The 20,552-nt window shown below is 32.4% G+C and overlaps 1 protein-coding gene across 1 annotated transcript; it reads right to left on the minus strand.

Moving 5' to 3' along the window:
• Positions 1-19,004: 19,004 nt before the first annotated feature.
• LOC130677755 (cyclin-T-like) lies at positions 19,005-20,108 on the minus strand. The gene has a single exon (XM_057484607.1). The coding sequence runs from the start codon at positions 20,106-20,108 to the stop codon at positions 19,005-19,007; it is 1,104 nt and encodes a 367-aa protein (XP_057340590.1).
• Between the last annotated feature and the right edge of the window lie 444 nt (positions 20,109-20,552).

Raw genomic sequence — 20,552 nt, forward strand, 5'->3', positions numbered from 1 at the left:
TTACAGGAAGGTTTTTATATATAAATTATTCCATCAAATTTTGAGTTATTGACGTATTCAATATGTAATATGCATCAGATATAGTGCAAAAATTAGTATCCTATGCTGTGACAAATTAAATTTCATACTGCAAATTTTATTATTAAAAATTTTCGTAGCATCGTTTTATTGCATTCCAACCGTAGTTTGTATAAATTTTTTAATCATGACAGAATATTTTTGTAGTTTAGTAGTAGATAAAACAGATACAGCTTTAACCAAAAACAGGATCCGAAAAATTTCTAGATGTTACTAATCCCGTGATGGTCTAGACTATCCAGTCGAAAATTAGATGTCTATTCATTTTCGTTAAGTTGCAGTTACTTAAGCCTATGTAACTTCTGGCTGCACAACTAAATATCAACATCAAAAATATTCATCAGACATAAAATCCAAGACAAATTTTAGAATATTTTGCACGTATTTGGCGTTTATTTCAGGCAATTTTTGCAAATTTTATATCTTGTGTATATTCGTTTATTGATTTGTCAACTTTTTGTTATGGACTTGTTGAATTGAAAACAAAAAGTTGAATAATTGCTACTTTTCTATCAGGCTCGGAATAAATTTTTTTTTTTTTTTCAATATAAAAAAAGTTATCCATTTGTTGTTACTTAAATAGTTTTAATTACTTGAACGTGTTTTTTAAAATAAAAATTTAAATTGATATCATAGTTTTTCTAATATAAGAAGACACTGTAGATGGCACTTTTCAATTCTTTCTCGCAGGTACGCGTGAAACGTATAGTTTCAATATATAACATTTTGTAGACAGACGTTGATGGGCACTTCGGACAAAGTCACGTTGGATGCCTAAAGGTTCTTTGCACGTAGCAGTCAATCAGGATACACAGGATCGACAAAATGCGCAAAAAAGGAAATCAACGTCTTACGCCTAGGAAATGGTTCTCAAAAGAAGAAAATCACTAGGCAAAAAATGTTAATAAAAATAACAAACTGCCTGCAAAGAAGGGGTAGCTCTGATCGGGGGAAGCGTAATGCACTTCCATACTGGATCAGAAGTGTAGAAACACACTAGGCAACTGCTACTCCGTTACTCGACCAAAAGGAAGATGCCAAGGTCGAGTAATCCTTCTGTTTTTCATATATTTGATGAGATATAATTTTTTAATTTAAAATTATGACTTTTTTTTTACGCTAATTATTGACAAAAAAAAAAAAAATTAAATCATTTACTCGTAATATGTATAATAGATTTTTTTGACGAGGGTATATAATCATTTTTGTAAATAATTTTTCAACTTTGATAATAACTTTAGGTAAAATTAATCACAAGGCTTTTAAAGTTTTCTGTAGCTTAAGAATTCATAATACGCTAATATTTTTAATACACGATTGATATTGTCAGAAACGAAACGTCTTATCCAAGTTTTCATTCACTTTGCTAGTGCAATAAGAATTGTATAGATTTTTCACGTTATCCGTAGCAGCTTAAAATAGAGCGGGCCAATTTGAATCATGAGGAAATTAACAATTTTGTCGAGATCAAATTTGATAGCACGTAATATTTTATTGTTGAAAGTAATAATTTTTTATTTTTTGAAAATAATATAGCAAGTAATAAATTACAGGAAGGTTTTTATATATAAATTTTTCCATTACATTTCGAGTTATTGACGTATATAATATGTAATATGCATCAGATATAGTGCAAAAATTAGTATCCCATGCTGTGACAAATTAAATTTCATACTGCAAATTTTTTTATTAAAAATTTTCGTAGCTTCGTTTTATTGCATTTCAACCGTAGTTTGTATAAATTTTTTAATCATGACAGACAATTTTCGTAGTTTTGTATCAGATAAAACAGATACAGCTTTAACCAAAAACAGGATGCGAAAAATTTCTAGATGTTTCTGATCCCGTGATGGTCTAGAATATACAGTCGAAAATTAGATGTCTATTTATTTTCGTTAAGTTGCAGTAACTTAAGCTTTTGTAACTTCTGGCTGCACATCTAAATATTAACATCAAAGATATCCATCAGACATAAAATTCAAGACAAATTTTAGAATATTTTGCACGTATTTGGCGTTTATTTCAGGAAATTTCGGCAAATTTTATATCTTGTGAATATTCGGTTATTGATTTGTCAATTTTTTGTTATGGACTTGTTGAATTGAAAACAAAAAGTTGAATAATTGCTACTTTTTTATTAGGCTTGGAATAAATTTTTTTTTTTTTCAATATTGTTATGCCCAAGTCTTAATATGTACTTCTATTATTATAATTTTTGCTGACAGTGATATTCTTACGCCTGCATTCAGTCGTAGCACGACTTTATCTTTGTTTTTTCTCATGGCGTAACAATACCACTGTTTAATGTTACAGATTCGCTGACGAATAATCGTCAGACGTTCGCTTAGCTTATGATATCTAACATCTATTGTAGTTATATAGTATTATCTTGATAACTCTGTACTTATGAATTAATTATGTGATTTTTAATGTGGTATCATTACTGAATTTATAATCCTGAAACCGAATGGAATCTAAACAATAACATTTTAATATTAAATATTATAAGATTATCAATAAACAGTTCGGTAGAGATAATAAGAAGTGAAGTGTATTACTCATCTAATCATTTAAAACTTCTGGCATAACAAGAAAGTGGTGGCAGCAGTACGGATCTCAAACCAGTTCCAAGAATTAGAAACGAGACAGAAGAATGGAAATTACAGAACTACTGTAAGTAAGAATCTATATAGTTCATTTTTATAATCATACATGAGTGGAAAAGAATTTTCTGAATATAGAGAGACTAGTGAAATCATTCATACGGACGATTCTAATTCTATCGGTTCCACCGTTAACGATTTATGCGATCTTGAAGACTCAACTCTAGTTACCAAAATGCCGAACACTATTGAAAGTCTTACAGAATTGGTAACAGCTTTGCAAGAACAAATAACTACATTGCATGAAAAAATAAATAACCCTGATCGGTCATCTGAGCAACAAGATAACGTCTCGTTGTCAGCGGAGAATAGTGTTCCGTCTACGCTTGACATAAAGACTTTGAAACAGCAACTCGAACTAATTACGGAGTTTGAAGTCAATAATATTGCGGTTGAAACATTTATTTTTGAAGTAAAAACTGTTCTCGACGAAATACCGGAAGCTCAAAAAAATACATTTATTCGACTAGTGATATCTAAAAGAATAGTTCGACAAGCACGAAAAACAATTGACGGGCACGATATTCGGTCATCCGATGATTTATTTCAAGTTCTTCGTAATAACTTCGGGGAATGTAAATCATACGACGTCGCCATTCTCGACAGAAGTCAGTGTCAGCAAAATTATGATAGCGTACTAACTTATAATAAACGATTTAACGAATGCCATCTAAATATCAAAAGAGCAATTAACAACAATTCAGATTTTACTACCGAAAGCCGAAATTTAAGTTTAAAAAATGAAGAGAAACAAGGTCTAGCTCAGTATGTGCGAGGTCTTCGCTCAAGTATTAAATTATTCGTCAAAGCCGGAAAACCGTCAACGATCAGAGAAGCTCAGAATTTAGCTTTAGAGACCGAAAAAGAAGAAGAAATATCGCGAGTCGTCTATAAAAAACCTAACTTTGAAAACAAAAGAAACCCTAATCCAAACAAATCCAATAACGCTACCAAGACAAATCAAGAACATTTCAGATCAAACACACAGCGAATTACAACAGACAACAAAAAACGATTTCCGTGTCACGGATGCGGTAGCTTAGAACACTTTATAAGAGATTGTCCGCGAAAACCATCGAGCTCAAATTTTCCATCTCGCCAACAACCAAACGTACCAAACCCTATCAAGTATACCGAATGTCGAGAAATTCACGGAACCCAGGAGCAAGCTTCATGCTTAGAGTCAACAGCAAATTCGGACAACGATCTCATTCAATCTTGGCAGACACAGGGGCAGCAGTAAACGTGATTAAGCTCAAATGTACTTCGGGTTTAAAAGTTAGAAAAACATCCGCACAATTAATCGATATCAATAATACGCCTGTAAACTGCAACCAAGAATGTAAAATTGATGTAGATGGTGTAGAACATATATTTTTAGTGGTCCCAAATAATTTTCCACTAGAAGAAGACGGGATCGCCGGTCGACCTTTCCTTGAAAAAGAAGACGCTATTATACTAGCGAAACAGAAAAAAATTATTTTTAATCGGAAGATTCCACAGGCACAAATTTTTAAGTTTAATTGCAATTATTCAAAATCCAGAAGTAACCTTTTAAAAGGTAACACTCGCATCAATCATATTCTTAATGAAAAGGAAAGAAATCAACTTTGGGATATTATAGATTCTTATCAAGACGTTTTTTATTTACCAGGTGATTCACTTCCATGTACTAATTTAGCTGAGCATATTATAGAAACCATGGATGAGGTACCAATTAATGTCAAACAGTATCGATACCCACCAGGTCAAAATGAGGAAATCCTGAGACAAGTTCAAGAAATGAAAGAGAAAGGAGTCATTCGAGAATCAAATTCGCCGTACAACTCACCGCTCTGGGTAGTCCCAAAAAAAACAGATGCTTCAGGTAAACAGAAATGGAGAATTGTGGTCGATTACCGTAAGTTAAATGAAAAGACACACACAGATGCGTACCCCATACCTAATATTGAAGAGATATTAGACCAACTTGGTAATGCTCGCTATTTTTCAGCCTTAGATTTAGCTAGTGGGTTCCACCAGATCCCGATGCGGAGAAAAGACAGCCCAAAAACAGCATTTAGCACACAACATGGCCATTACGAGTTCGTAAGGATGCCATTTGGCTTAAAAAACAGCCCTGCTACATTCCAGAGGACCATGGATGATGTTTTGAAAGGATTGATTGGTAAAAATTGCTTTGTATATCTCGACGATGTCGTCATATATGGCAATACACTGGAAGAACACAACTCAAATCTACGCACCTTCTTACAAAGAATGAGGGAAACAAACCTGAAACTGCAGCCTGATAAATGTGAGTACCTAAAACCTGAACTACAATATTTTGGTCATTTAATTACAGAAAAAGGAGTTAAACCTAATCCAGAAAAAGTTAAAAGTGTAATGGAATTTCCACGACCAAAGAATATAAAGAATATCAAACAATTTTTAGGACTCTCTGGCTATTATCGAAAATTCATTAAAGATTACAGTAGAAAATCCAAAGCGCTAACGGAACTATTAAAGAAAGACGTTCCCTGGCATTGGGGACCAGATCAAGAAAAAGCATTTATCACATTAAAAGAAGAATTATGCAGAGAACCAATATTAATATTTCCAGATTTTTCAAAAGAATTTACATTGACAACAGACGCATCAGGTGTTGCACTAGGTGGAATTTTATCACAATACAAAGAAGAAAAAGAACATCCAATAGCCTACGCCAGTAGGACACTGAACAAGGCAGAACAAAATTACTCAACCACGGAAAAAGAATTATTAGCAGTAGTATGGTGCGTAAAACATTTCCGTCCGTATCTATATGGACGCAAATTTAAAATTATAACCGATCATAGACCATTAATTTGGTTGATGAATTTGAAAGATCCTCATTCACGGCTGGCCAGATGGAGAATAACCCTTGAAGATTACGAGTATGAAATCATTTACAGAAAAGGAATTCTCAATACAAATGCCGACGCCCTATCAAGAAATCCTGTTCTTATATACCAGAAAGGACGTGTTGAACATCCAAGTAAGAAAAGAAAACTCAGTGATCCCTCACAACCAGGACCTAGTAAACAAAGAAATTTAGCTACTGAAACTAGACAGTCAAATAAGGAAAGCCAGCAGAATATGAAAAGGAAAAGAATAGAAAACGAAGAAAAACAAAATAAAAAACTATGTACCAGAAATCAAAGCAACCCAGGAAAACAACCACCAGAAAATCAATTAGAATTAGAAGAAGAAATTAAATTAGGAAAACAGCTTATTCTTACTAACACGCCCATACCTGAGGGTAGCGTGGATATATCATTCTTTAAAGGTGACAATCTTCAACCTCTTGAAGTTTATTCTGAGGAAGACACTCAAGAGTTACATATCATCATAAGAATTAGCCATAATACAACAGTAGAAACCTTAGACAATATAATTGCTGAATTGAAGTATTTAGTTGTGGCTGAAGAAATAAAGGAACTCCATGTCGATCACAATGAATGTGTTCAATTAAGTGGACTCCCCAGTCAAATAATCGAGAAGGTTTGGCGTGGACACTTTAAATATTGTAATACTAAAGTTTATTTACACGATAGAAGAAGAATGGTACCAAAACAGGAAGACCGAGGAAAAGTACTACAAGAAAATCATACTAGTCTTACAGGAGGCCATGGAGGAATAAAAAAGACATATTATCGAATCTCAAAGAAATACTTTTGGGAAACACTAAGGAAAGACGTTGAAAATTACGTCAAAAACTGTGTGACGTGTCAAAGAAATAAAATTAGTCGACATCCGACAAAAATGCCAATGATTATAACGGATACACCAAGAAAATTCAATGGTAAAATTGCGATGGACATCTGCGGACCTCTTCCGGTAACACAAAATCGCAACAAATATATATTATCAATACAGGATCAACTCACCAAATTTTTCATAGGAATACCAATGCAAGACGCTACAGCTGCGAACGTAATCGATAAGTTCTTAAAACATTATGTAAGCTACTTCGGTACACCAGATAATATTTTAACTGACAAGGGAACTAATTTTACCAGCGAATTGATGAAGAATTTTGAGAAATTTTTAGGAATCAAACCAATTACAACCACAAGCTTTCATCCAGAAAGCAATGGAAGCTTAGAAAGAAGCCATCAAGTCATAAAAGACTTTTTGCGTCATTTCAGTAATGAAAATGCTGACAATTGGGATGAGTACGTACATTTCGCAAACTTATACTACAATACGTCGAAACATGAAAGTACTGGGTTCGCACCATGTGAATTAGTCCTCGGAGAAAATGCTAAAGATGTGTCATCAGTGAAGAAAAATGAAAATATTCCTTATATTGAGTATTTAAATGAATTGAAAGGAAAATTAACAAGAAATTTGAATGAATGCAGAAAAATCCTAACTGAAAGTAAACAAAGAACTAAAGATAGATACGATAGAATGATTAACCCCCAGACGTTCAGACCTGGAGATCTTGTATGGTTACGAAAGGAAAGTACCGCCAACGAAAAAAGTCACGCGCTGGGTTTACCATACAAAGGACCATACAAAATAATAGACAAGACTTCAGATGTTAATTATAAAATTGAAAAAAATAACAGATACATGATTGTGCATGCTAATAAACTAAAATTTGCCAACATTAATTTGTTTCAGGATACTTCTAATTAGTATCGCCAGAATTAAGGCTAAAAACTACGAAGAAACAGAATTCTCTGTTTTGCCAAACATCTATATGGAGTACTTGGGAGAAGTCAGATTCTTTCACAAAACATACAATATCATCTCATATTTCAATTTGGATGAGTTAACGGTTGAAGAATCAGAAATCTTAAAAAGCCTGAACTTTGTTGATTATCACTGCGCCAAAAACTGCAGCGAAACAGGTTTAATTAAAAAATTATACAGCCAGTTCGAAACCATTAGACAAGATAAGTACAAGCTTTTTTCAGCAATAGGCGTACCTAATTTAATCCGACAAAAACGTGGTATATTCGATTTTGTTGGAAAAATAAGTAAAATACTTTTTGGAACCATGAGCGAAGATGATGCGACTTATTACAATTCAGAAATAGATGCTGTTCATAAAGACAATAAAAGAATTGGAGAACTATTTAGAAATCAAACATATATTTTACAACTGACTCTTCAAAAAACTGAACAATCTTTAAAAGACAATGATAACAAACTAGCTCAAATAAATTCGAATTTTCAAAATATTGACAAAAATATTCAAATATTGGCAGAAAAAGAGGAAATAATTGAAAGAAATTCATTAATTACGGAAACTTGTTTAGAAATAGAATTAGCTTTAATCGAGTTTAACAGAAATGTTAGTATGTTTATTCAAGCAATAATTTTTGCAAAATTTGGTCAAATAAACCCTCAATTACTAACACCAGATTCGCTCATGAGTTCAATAAAGTTAATTAGAGACGAAAGGGGAGCTAACGAAATGCCTATTGTAATTCAAAATGGCAACTATTTCGAATATTTAGAAGTAAGTGAAATTACCATAAGTGTAATAGAATATAGATTTGTTTATATTATTAAAATACCTATTTTAGAGATTGGGGACTACAAAGCATACAGAACAATCCCAGCTCCAAAATTGATAAAAAGTAACTTGTTAGCATACATATCAAATCCGCATGATTACATAATTACAAATAATGAAAAATTACTGTAAACACCCAGTGACGAACACTTTCTTAACACTTGCAAAAAACACAAATCACATCATTTTTGTAGAACAATACATCCTAAATACTATATTCAATCACATGATACATGCTTAAGCAAAATTGTAAATGAACCGACGAAAATAAATAAAAACGATTGTGATATTGAAATGATTACAACAAAACAAACCATTTGGGTACAATTTAAAAGTAATAATAGATGGTTATACTCAGCACCAATGCCACAAAGCATAAAAATTATATGCGATGACACTGTAGAGAATAAAATAATAAACGGAACAAAAATTTTATGGATTTCACCCGGTTGTAGTGCCGTATCTAATGATGGTATATTAAATTCACACATTGAAAGAAATTATGATAATAATAAAGCATTTATTCCAATCATAACTTATAATTTTAGTGAACATTTTCAATTATTCGATGATCCATCTTTGAATCTGAGCTTAATAAAAATTCATACAATAGAAACCCCCGATGTAAAAATAGAAGATTTGACTAAATATGGCACTAAATTAAGTGAAATCAGTAGAGAAGCAATAGAAATTGGTAACCATGAAAGAACACAAACTACTTATGAAAAATTGATAAATTGGGGTACTTATGTTCTGTATGCATTAGTTGTACGAGTAATACTATTCTTAATCAATAAATTTAGAATTTTTAAGATGATTAAAGAATTAAGAAATGGAGTCTATGACCTTTGTTGTACATATTCAAAGAAAAAGAAACTTAACAAAAAATATCATTCGAATAACGAGCTTCCTATGGGGGCAATAAATCATGCTAACTCTATCTCGTCAGAATTAAATAACCATATAGATAGTTTTCGACAGAATCATCAACTACATGAACAAAGAAACAAGGTACAAAGGTCAAAATTCCGAATATCAGAATTCGAAGACATAGCTCATAATTAAGTACTATGAAAAATCTGTTTATAAGAAGATTTTTCAGTCTAAGGGTAGGGGTGTTATGCCCAAGTCTTAATATGTACTTCTATTATTATAATTTTTGCTGACAGTGATATTCTTACGCCTGCACTTAGTCGTAGCACGACTTTATCTTTGTTTTTTCTCATGGCGTAACAATACCACTGTTCAATGTTACAGATTCGCTGACGAATAATCGTCAGACGTTCGCTTAGCTTATGACATGAAACATCTATTGTAGTTATATAGTATTATCTTGATAACTCTGTACTTATGAATTAATTACATGATTTTTAATGTGGTATCATTACTGAATTTGTAATCCTGAAACCGAATGGAATCTAAACAATAACATTTTTATATTAAATATTATAAGATTATCAATAAACAATTGGGTAGAGATAATAAGAAGTAAAGTGTATTACTCATCTAATCATTTAAAACTCCTGGCATAACAATATGAAAAAAGTTATCCATTTGTTGTTACTTAAATTGTTTAAATTACTTGAACGTTTTTTTAAAAATAAAAATTTAAATTGAGATCATAGTTTTTCTAATACAAAAAGACACTGTAGATGGCGCTTTTTAATTCTTTCTCGCAGGTACTCGTGAAACGTATAGTTTCTATATATAACATTTTGTAGACAGACGTTGATGGACACTTCGAACAAAGTCATGTTGGATGCCTAAAGGTTCTTTGCGCGTAGCAATCAATCAGGATACACAGGATCGACAAAATCCGCAAAAAAGGAAATCAACGTCTTACACCTAGGAAATGATTCTCAAAAGAAGAGAATCATTAGGCAAAAAATGACAATAAAAATAACAAACTGCCTGCAAAGAAGGGGTAGCTCTGATCGAGGGAAGCGTAATGCACTTCCATACTGGATCAGAAGTGTAGAAACACACTAGGCAACTGCTACTCCGTTACTCGACCAAAAGGAAGATGCCAAGGTCGAGTAATCCTTTTGTTTTTCAAATATTTGATGAGATATAATTTTTTAATTTAAAATTATGACTTTTTTTTTACGCTAATTATTGACAGAAAAAAAAAAAAATTAAATCATTTACTCGTAATATGTATAATAGATTTTTTTGACGAGGGTATATAATTATTTTTGTAAATAATTTTTTAACTTTGATAATAACTTTAGGTAAAATTAATAACAAGGCTTTTGAAGTTTTCTGTAGCCTAAAAATTTATAATACGCTAATATTTTCAATACACGATTTATATTGTCAGAAACGAAACGTCTAATCCAAGTTTTTATTCACTTTGCTAGTGCAATAAGAATAGTATAGATTTTTCACGTTAACCGTAGCAGCTTAAAATAGAGCGGGCCAATTTGAATCATGAGAAAATTAATAATTTTATCAAGATCAAATTTGATAGCACGTAATATTTTATTGTTGAAAGTAATAATTTTTTATTTTTTGAAAATAATATAGCAAGTAATAAATTACAGGAAGGTTTTTATATATAAATGTTGCGTAAATATCAAATGTTCGCGCCAGAACATTTGATAACTCGACGCTCTACCATACCAGAGGTGCTGCTATCGACGCGCCCTCTGATACTCGGAATTTCAACTCGATAGCCAGCTACGCGGCAACTGGCATTCTTCTACAACACTTGTGATAGAACACCACGTGCTACCAGTTTTTATTGTAATTCAATTTCATCGTGTTAATTACTCTACATTATCAAGTACATCATTCTTATTGTAACTCGCTGATTCACCATGTATTTGTTATCATCTTTATTCTTCAATTATATCTGTGTTTTCATATATAAACTCTGTGCTCATTGCTGTGGTGACCGCGTGTTAAACTAACGTGCGGGCTATATCTATTCACATACTCGCCATCATGTGACTTTGCAGCCACAAATAAGTATTCAATTTACAATTTACTTTATTACTCATCGCTTAATATTCACTCGTACTCGATGTCAACTGGTGTGACTGATGTCATCATTCAGTCATCCAGTCATACTTAATCTCAAAAATCAATATCAAATTTTATTTGTGACTGCAAAGTAATTATTATAGGTTCAGACTCGGCTCGTTACGCTTCTTATATTTTTTCTCTTTTTACTCATACTCTGTGTCACGAATTAAGATTAATTGTGACTAAAATTTATACTCGAACTATTGATGATAGTTGTAAATCATTAATTGTTAATAATTCATTCCTTATTGCGCTCTTTTGTGTAAATTAATTCACGTGTATGGTGCCGTGTAAATTTATAAACTCGTATTCATTAAACTCAACAAACTCGATCTTCAACTACGCTCTATGTATATAATATAATGTTCATGTGTACGGTGCCATGCAATTTATATTAACTAAATTCAACTCAAATGCACTCGAATAATGTTTAAGAAGTGCTCCGATATAAACTCGTGATCGACTCTTGTACTCTTGCTATTATCTGTGATTTATTTTTATTAAATATGGACAATACACCAAATTAGTGATTTATTATTTCTTTCACCATCCCGATCCAGCAAATAAATATTTAATGTAGTTTTTAAGTTAATATTTTACAATAAATTTTTCCATTAAATTTTGAGTTATTGACGTATATAATATGTAATATGCATCAGATATAGTGCAAAAATTAGTATCCCATGCTGTGACAAATTAAATTCCATACGGCAAATTTTTTTATTAAAACTTTTCGTAGCTTCGTTTAATTGCATTCCAACCGTAGTTTGTATAAATTTTTTAATCATGACAGAAAATTTTCGTAGTTTAGTAGTAGATAAAACAGATACAGCTTTAACCAAAAACAGGATCCGAAAAATTTCTAGATGTTACTGATCCCGTGATGGTCTAGAATATCCAGTCGAACATTAGATGTCTATTCATTTTCGTTAAGTTGCAGTAACTTAAGCCTATGTAACTTCTGGCTGCATCTAAATATCAACATCAAAAATATTCATCAGACATAAAATCCAAGACAAATTTTAGAATATTTTGCACGTATTTGGCGTTTATTTCAGGAAATTTTTGCAAATTTTATATCTTGTGTATATTCGTTTATTGATTTGTCAATTTTTTGTTATGGACTTGTTGAATTGAAAACAAAAAGTTGAATAATTGCTACTTTTCTATTAGGCTCGGAATAAATTTTTTTTTATTTTTCAATATAAAAAAAGTTATCCATTTGTTGTTACTTAAATAGTTTAAATTACTTGAACGTTTTTTTTAAAATAAAAATTTAAATTGAGATCATAGTTTTTCTAATACAAGAAGACACTGTAGATGGCGCTTTTTAATTCTTTCTCGCAGGTATAGTCCATCGGCTGAAGAGGAGGTCCCGTAAACATTTTGTTGGCACCGGGTAAACCCAACTGTATCTTATGTATCATGGCGAGTGGAAGATCCCCGCCATTTTGTGCCTCAAAACATAATGGCGTCCACAAAAAACTCGTAGATTAGAGTTCATTGAGTGATGGATGAGGGTATGTGTTTGTAATGGCGTACTTGAAATCTTGGTGAATATATTCCTAGTGGAGGTAGCCCTTATGGGTTGGGGAAGAACTTGCGCGCCCCACCACTATACCTAGCAAGCGGTTCACCAGAGCTGAAGTCTGGTACCATGGGGGATCCATTCCAAGCCCCGCTTTGACCAGAAATGGGAGAAGTGTTTGGGTCCAAATGAGGTCGGACTCGTGGTGGTTGTTGGTGAGACACCCACATGCAATGCATGCCTAACGGGTAAGTTAATGTGAGCTTATGCTCACATTTCGCTTTTATAATATATGGTAGAGTCAAAAATAGGGACCACACGCAACGCGAGTATGCCCAAAAGGGTGAGGTATCGGTTTCCGGTCGGCGGAGGCGGACTTAGGTCCCGTTACATTAATTAATTGTATCTTATGTATCACGAGTGGACCAACCGCCGCCATTTTGTGCCTCGAAACATAATGGCGTCCACAGTAAAACTTGTAGATTAGAGTTCATTGAGTGATGGATGAGGGTATGTGTTTATAATGGCGTATCTGAAATCTTGGTGAATATATTCCTAGTGGAGGTAGCCCTTATGGGCTGGGGAAGAACTTGCGCGCCCCACCACTATACCTAGCAAGCGGTTCACCAGAGCTGAAGTCTGGTACCATGGGGGATCCATTCCAAGCCCCGCTTTGACCAGAAATGGGAGAAGTGTTTGGGTCCGAATGAGGTCGGACTCGTGGTGGTTGTTGGTGAGACACCCACATGCAATGCATGCCTAATGGGTAAGTTAATGTGAGCTTATGCTCACATTTCGCTTTTATAATATATGGTAGTGTCAAAAATAGGGACCACACGCAACGCGAGTATGCCCAAAAGGGTGAGGTATCGGCTTCCGGTCGGCGGAGGCGGACTTAGGTCCCGTTACATTAATTAATTGTATCTTATGTATTTTGGGCCAAGGATCACGAAAATTGGGTCCATTTTGTTCAAAAGTGGTGCAAACAATTGTTTATAACAATTTAATTGTTTAAATCAAAATAAGTCCTGAACGGCTGGTTTGTTGGGGCAGTGTAGAGGAAAAAAAATGTTTAGAATAAAAAAATACACAAAGAAGGAACCATGTTTTTTTTGCATCTCAAATATTTCGCGAGATATAATAAAAAAACGAGCCGGCGCTCGGACCTCTTCCTCTCGCACTAACGACTGCCTATGCGCGAGCTCTCTCTCCGCCAAATCGCGTCAGATGCTTGATTGGCCGGAATTTTTTCAAGTTTTTTAAATTAAAAATCATAGAAAAATAAAAAAAAAATCGATTAATTGTCGATACTACCAATCGACAGCATTTTTTCTGAAACGAATTTTTGTCGTATCGTCAAAAGACGTTTTTTTTTTTGTTCACAAATGTTATAAACAATTGGATTTTTTCAAAGTCTAGATTGGGATAAAAAAATCGATAAAATGTTTTATGACACAAATTTCTGTTGTATCCACAAAAGACGTTTTTTGGTATTATCGACATTTTTTCGATTTTTTTATCCCAATCTAGACTTTGAAAAAATCAATTTGTTTATAACATTTGTGAACGAAAAAAAAAACGTCTTTTGACGATACGACAAAAATTCGTTTCAGAAAAAATGCTGTCGATTGGTAGTATCGACAATTAATCGATTTTTTTTTTATTTTTCTATGATATTTAATGTAAAAAACTTAAAAAATTCCGGCCTATCCAGCATCTGACGCGATTTGGCGGAGAGAGAGCTTGCGCATAGACAGTCGCTAGTGCGCGAGGGAGAGGTCCGAGCGCCGGCTCGTTTTTTTATTATATCTCGCGAAATATTTGAGATGCAAAAAAAACACATGTTACCTTTCTTGTGTATTTTTTTATTCTAAACATTTTTATTCCTCTACACTGCCCCAACAAACCAGCCGTTCGGGAGTTATTTTGATTTAAACAATTGTTTGCACCCCTTTTTGAACAAAATGGACCCAATTTTCGTGATCCTTGTCCCAAAATACATAAGAACCAGTTGGATTTAGCCAGTGCCAACAAAATGTTTACGGGACCTCCTCTTCAGCCGATGGACTATAACGAAGTAATAGGGGAACCTGGGGCATGAAGGCCCCCCTCAAAAATTTAGTAATTTTTTTTTTTTCATTTTCGGTCAAATCATGTTATTTTTGATATTTTAAGCTGATCGGCGATATCTGGGGCATGATGGACCACCTGAAAAGAAATTTTCTACAAAAAATTTTCTTTTCTCTAAACTAAAATGAATTTGAAAACTTTACCAATTAAAGCTCTTTTAGGTCAATACTTTAAAAAAAAATTCGCGAAGTGTTTAACAGTTTAATATAAATTCATTGAAATGTTGAAACTCCGGACAGGAGTGAGTTGGGAATGACATAAAATCCACGTCACGCCGAGATCACTTCGCTAAAAAAACTCCCAAATTCCCCGTAAAAAAAAATTTTTTTTGTAATAGAAATTTTTATACAATCTATCACTAAAACTATATTTCTATACTATCTTTGTGTATTCATCAGGAATTCATCTGGAATTCATATATTTGTGTCAAAATATTACTTCCGCATGATATTCAGCGGATCACCTGTGGAATACTGCAACTTTTTTACACGGGCAATTTTTTAAGTTCATTTTTTACTTAAAACGACTTTAAGATTGGGGGTGTATGCAGCCAGTTTACCGGGTATGGTCAAGATGGACCAGGGTACGGATCTCCCGAATCTCCGTCGGGAAACCCACACGGAAAAATTATATATCCGTATATATTCGGGCAAATCTGAATATATGCCGCATATATAATTTTTCCGTGTGGGAAGATTGGTGGTAAAATTTGAGTTGCGGTTAATCAGAAAAAATAGTGAAAGAGTTACATGAAATTTTGTTAAAAGTTACTTTACTTTTAAAATTCTCTTTATTTATCATTTTAGTTATTACATGTTTGTTGTTACATAGCTTATGTTTCTTAAGTTATATTATTTTGTACCCGTTTGCTCGCAAACTTTACAAAGTTTGTTGATATGTTTTAATTTTGTGTTTTTATATTTATTTAGTGTTTGTGTTTTATTTTGGCTAAAAATTTCGTTAAAAAAAATCCCTTTATGTTAGAAGTTAGTTCTGAAAAAAATAACAACAATAATAGTCGCATCGGTATTGGCGACCCAATGAGAACTTATTTAGCAGTGGAGGAAAAATTTTCTCATCTGTGAGTGGCTCGCAGTTACCGATGCAAAATAATCAGAAAAATAACTGCGTCGGTATCCGCGAGCCAATTGAATTTTTTTTTAAAGAGGGGAAATTTTCTCACCTGTGAGTGGCTCGCAGTTACCGATACAAAATAATAACAATAGTAATTGCGTCGGTATCTGCGATCCAATGACAATGTAATCAAAGTCACGAGAAAAATTTTGTATAATTTTCGGTGGCCTATAAAAATTATAAGGAATTTTTCGGTGATAAAAATTTTGACACTCGATGATTTTCTTTGACATCTTGGGTACTCAAGTGTAATTAATTTACTTACAGGAATAATAAAATAAAATAATTTTAATTTTTCAATCTACACTTAGAGAATTTTACGGTATTTTTCACGTAATATTTTATAGAAAAATTACTATACGTATTGTATAGCATGACGGCATTATGAAATTTGTAATTTTGACAAAGCAACATATTTAAATTTATTTTAAAAATTTTTACTGGCTACATCGCAATTTATTATACTGAATTTGAGTATTGAGTATAAAATGAAAGCAACAAATGAAAAAAAAATTGGTCTGTCAGTTGACCCTGCGGGCCAGCCCCAAAACTTCCCGCTGTTTTCGAGCTCAAGAACCTCGAAAACATTATTGTGAATACATTTTCGAGCTCGAAAATACGTTTGTATGCTGTTGTTTTCGAAAAAAAACGTTTTTCACCATTTATTCTCCAACGATATCTCTTAAACGAATAAACCGATTCAGACGGTTGAGGTGACAATCGACGCGGTTTATCAAATTCTATAGCTGATTAAATTTTGAATTCGATTTATCGAGTCGTTTTTGAGATATTTCAGAAAAAATAAAAAATTTTTTTTTTTTAATTCTTTCGACAACGGTTTCTTTTGAACGAATAAACCGATTTTGATGGTTGAGGTGGCATTCGACGCGACTTATAAAGCTCTAGAGCCCAGTTCATTTTGGAATCAATCCATCGAGCACATTAAAAGTTATCCAAAAAAAACATTTTTGAAAAAATTTTATTTTTGGAATATCTCTGAACGAGCCCTACCGATCAAGCTCAATTTTCTCACGGCTTCAAGATATTGACAATCCGCGTCGAATGACACCTTAAAGTCCAAAGGCGGTTCATCCGTTCAAAAGATACAGGTATTTACATACGTACGTACGTACGGACATACATACACTCGGATATGATCTTGAAATTAGTCAGAATAGCTTCCTAGGACCTCAAAACGTCGACATCTGATGGAAATTCAATTTTCGTAAATCGGACCGAAACCAATAACTTCCCGAATTTTCGAAAATTTACAATTTTATTAGCGGGAAGTTAAAAATTCATAATTTTCAAAATATATTTCGATATTTTTTGTCTGCTTCTACTAATAAACCGATTTTTCTCTTCCCGACCTCAAAAATTCAAGAATTTTATGTCAATAAAGTTTCTATTTATTTATTTTAATAATTTTAATTTTTAAGAATTATGAAAATCTTAATTTTCAAATTACGGCTTTCTTTTTAGTCCTAAGAGAAAATAATAAGAGACATTTTTTTTTATATTAAATTTTGAACACCTTTTACTCAAATAATTTTTTTGTATGGCCAATATTTTCACCGTAATTCCAAAATTAAGATCCATATGAATAATTTAAATTTTTGAGAATTATGAAAATCTTAATTTTAAAATTACGGCTTTCTTTTTAGTCCTAAGAAAAAATAATAAAAGACATTTTTTTTTTTTAATTAAATTCTGAACAACTTTTACTCGAAAAATTTGTTTATACGGCCAATATTTTCACCGTAATTCTAAAATTAATATTCATATGAATAATTCAAATTTTTGATAATTGTGGAAATCTTAATTTTGAAATTACGGCTTTCTTTTTAGTCCTAAGAAAAAATAATAAGAGACATTTTTTTTTTAAATTAAATTTCCTAGGACTTTTGCGTAAAAAAATTTTTTTCGACAACCGATATTTTTCCGGAATTTCAAAAATTTGACACCAGTATTTATTATTGCTTGATTTTAAATTAAAGCAAAAATCTTGGCCCTATTTATGTCACTGAAAGTAGCCGACGTCTAATTTTTGAATTTTTTTTTTAAACATGACATTTTAAAAAATTGCACCTATAGTTTTTTTAATTTTATATATGAGCAATTATTTTTTTTTTGAATAAATTCTTGAAAAATACATTTGAAAATTTTTGACTGTCTGCTAACTTCAGGATCATATTTTTTTTATAAATTTTTTATTCGAAGATAATTTGTATTTTTTAAAAATAGAAAGTGATATTTTGAATGAAATTTTTGATTTTTATTCTGCATTCATTAAAAAATTTTATAAAAATTTAATTTGGAAAAATTAACTAAGTGTAAGTGCAGTAGACATCCGACAATTTTTTAATTACATCTAAAAAAATTAAATAAGTAAAGTAATAAAATTTTTAAAAAATGCATCTACTGAATTTCGAATTGTCTAAATATGAATTTTTTTTTTTATTTTGTAAACATTTTAATTTGTTATTTCAAAGTTTAAAAAATTGTCAGATGTTCGCTAACTTTACTGTCATAAAAATTAATTATTACTCTTAAAATAAAATTACTTATATAAAATAATTAATTATATTAAAATCAAAACAAAAAGAGGATTTCGTTTTATTAATATTTTATTTTTCAAAAGACATGATTAAGTCTATGGTGCATTATCATTAATTTTAATTACATTATTATTTAATTATTTACAAAAAATATATTAAACTTATTAAATAAAAAGTAAATTTTTAAAATATAATTTACTATTTTACTATTTACTATTTACATGAAATACTTAATATTTAATTTATGAAAATAATAAAACCTACAATAATATTTTACAATAAAAAATAACTAGATGATAAATAATCATGTACAAAAAATTACAAAATTATTGAAACTACAAAAGCTTACGTCTCTTGGCAGAACACAAAATACTGCCCATGTCGTAATTATTTTGATGCTTACGGCTGTGGTCCAGATCCGCTTCAGTTGAGGGTACAAGCTGGCAGGTACTTCCAATGGAATTATCCTGAACTTCTACATCAGGAGGTGAAGAAGTCGATGATCCATCTGATTCAGATTTTGTCTTCATCAGTCTATCACGATACTCGTGATAGCTGATTTTTCGTCGAGCCCTTGGCTTCTCGACTTCAGGGTTACCGGAAACAATTTCTGGATCCGATGAACTGGGGGTCGTCGCTATCCGATTCACTGCAGTCACTTTGACCGATGGATTTTTAAATAATCCCATCACCCGGTTTTTTATCCTGGGTGACATTTTATCTAAAACCGCTTTGAACTCCCTGTCCATCTTAATCAGTAAATCGAAGGTCACTTTGGTGTCGAGGAGCCAAAACCAAAGATTCCCGTCTATGACTTGGGGAATCTTCCACTGCGATGATTGGATGGTGAAATAAATACAGAATGACGCCACAACTGCTGGTTTATATTTTACGCACATTGACGTCATCTGTAAAGTGTAATTAGCCATCTGCAGGAAAATCTTGCATAATTCCTTGCAAGCTTTTATTTCCCCACAGAATTTCTTGATGTAATGATGAGGGTGACTAACCCCCATCTTGAATCCAAGTGTTCCCAGAAGAAGTTGCTCATTTGAAGTTAGTGCCTTGACCTTCTCCTGATTCTCGGCAAAAGTAGTGTCCAGTTGGTGAACTTCGTATTTGTTGAGGCAGACATGAAGAGCGCTGATGACCGCCTGCGATTTTTGTGGCTCTTCTTCCACCTTTGCCGCCAGAAAAATCGCTGCCGTGGCAATTTCATACCGGTGAAACTTGGCTAATGAATGGTGAATAAAGAATCTGTGCATGTACACAATGGCAGTGTGCACACAGACTTCTGACAACTTTAGCCGCTTGCCCAAATCAGTTATAAGGTAAGCAGCTTGTTGTTTGTGATCTAGCTCCTTCTCCGCGCTGATGCCATCCTTGGAACTAGGAGAGTTCTTCAACTCTTCTTTGTTGAAATACCACTTTTGAGCCATTTTTATTTACAATTTTTCACTGTTAATTTAACTTCACTGGAAACTTTCTTACTCTGCACTGGAACAGCTTAAGCACTTTGAAATAACACAATTTGGTGTTTTCCGTAACTTTTGAAATATTCTCAGACGAACTGTTGGGTATGAAGTTCGAGAATAAAGTGAGGAAATATTGACAAGACACTGAAATTTAAGGGATTTTATAACAAAAGAAATTGTCACAACAATGGGTATGGGGGTAATTAAAAACTAATAGTTTGGGGCTGAAGAAATGTACCTGATGTAATTAGGAAAGGTAATTAGACTTAAAAATCACAATATTATGGTCATTAAGGTCTGCATATTCACGTGTGAACGTAATTACTATTCCTATGAAAGACCAAATGGCAAATAATTAAGTTTGTCATTATAGATTTATGCCGAAGTCTCAAATAATAGATTTAAAAT

This window comes from Microplitis mediator, chromosome 11 (genome assembly GCF_029852145.1).
Source record: "Microplitis mediator isolate UGA2020A chromosome 11, iyMicMedi2.1, whole genome shotgun sequence".
In the NCBI taxonomy this organism is placed as follows: domain Eukaryota; kingdom Metazoa; phylum Arthropoda; class Insecta; order Hymenoptera; family Braconidae; genus Microplitis; species Microplitis mediator.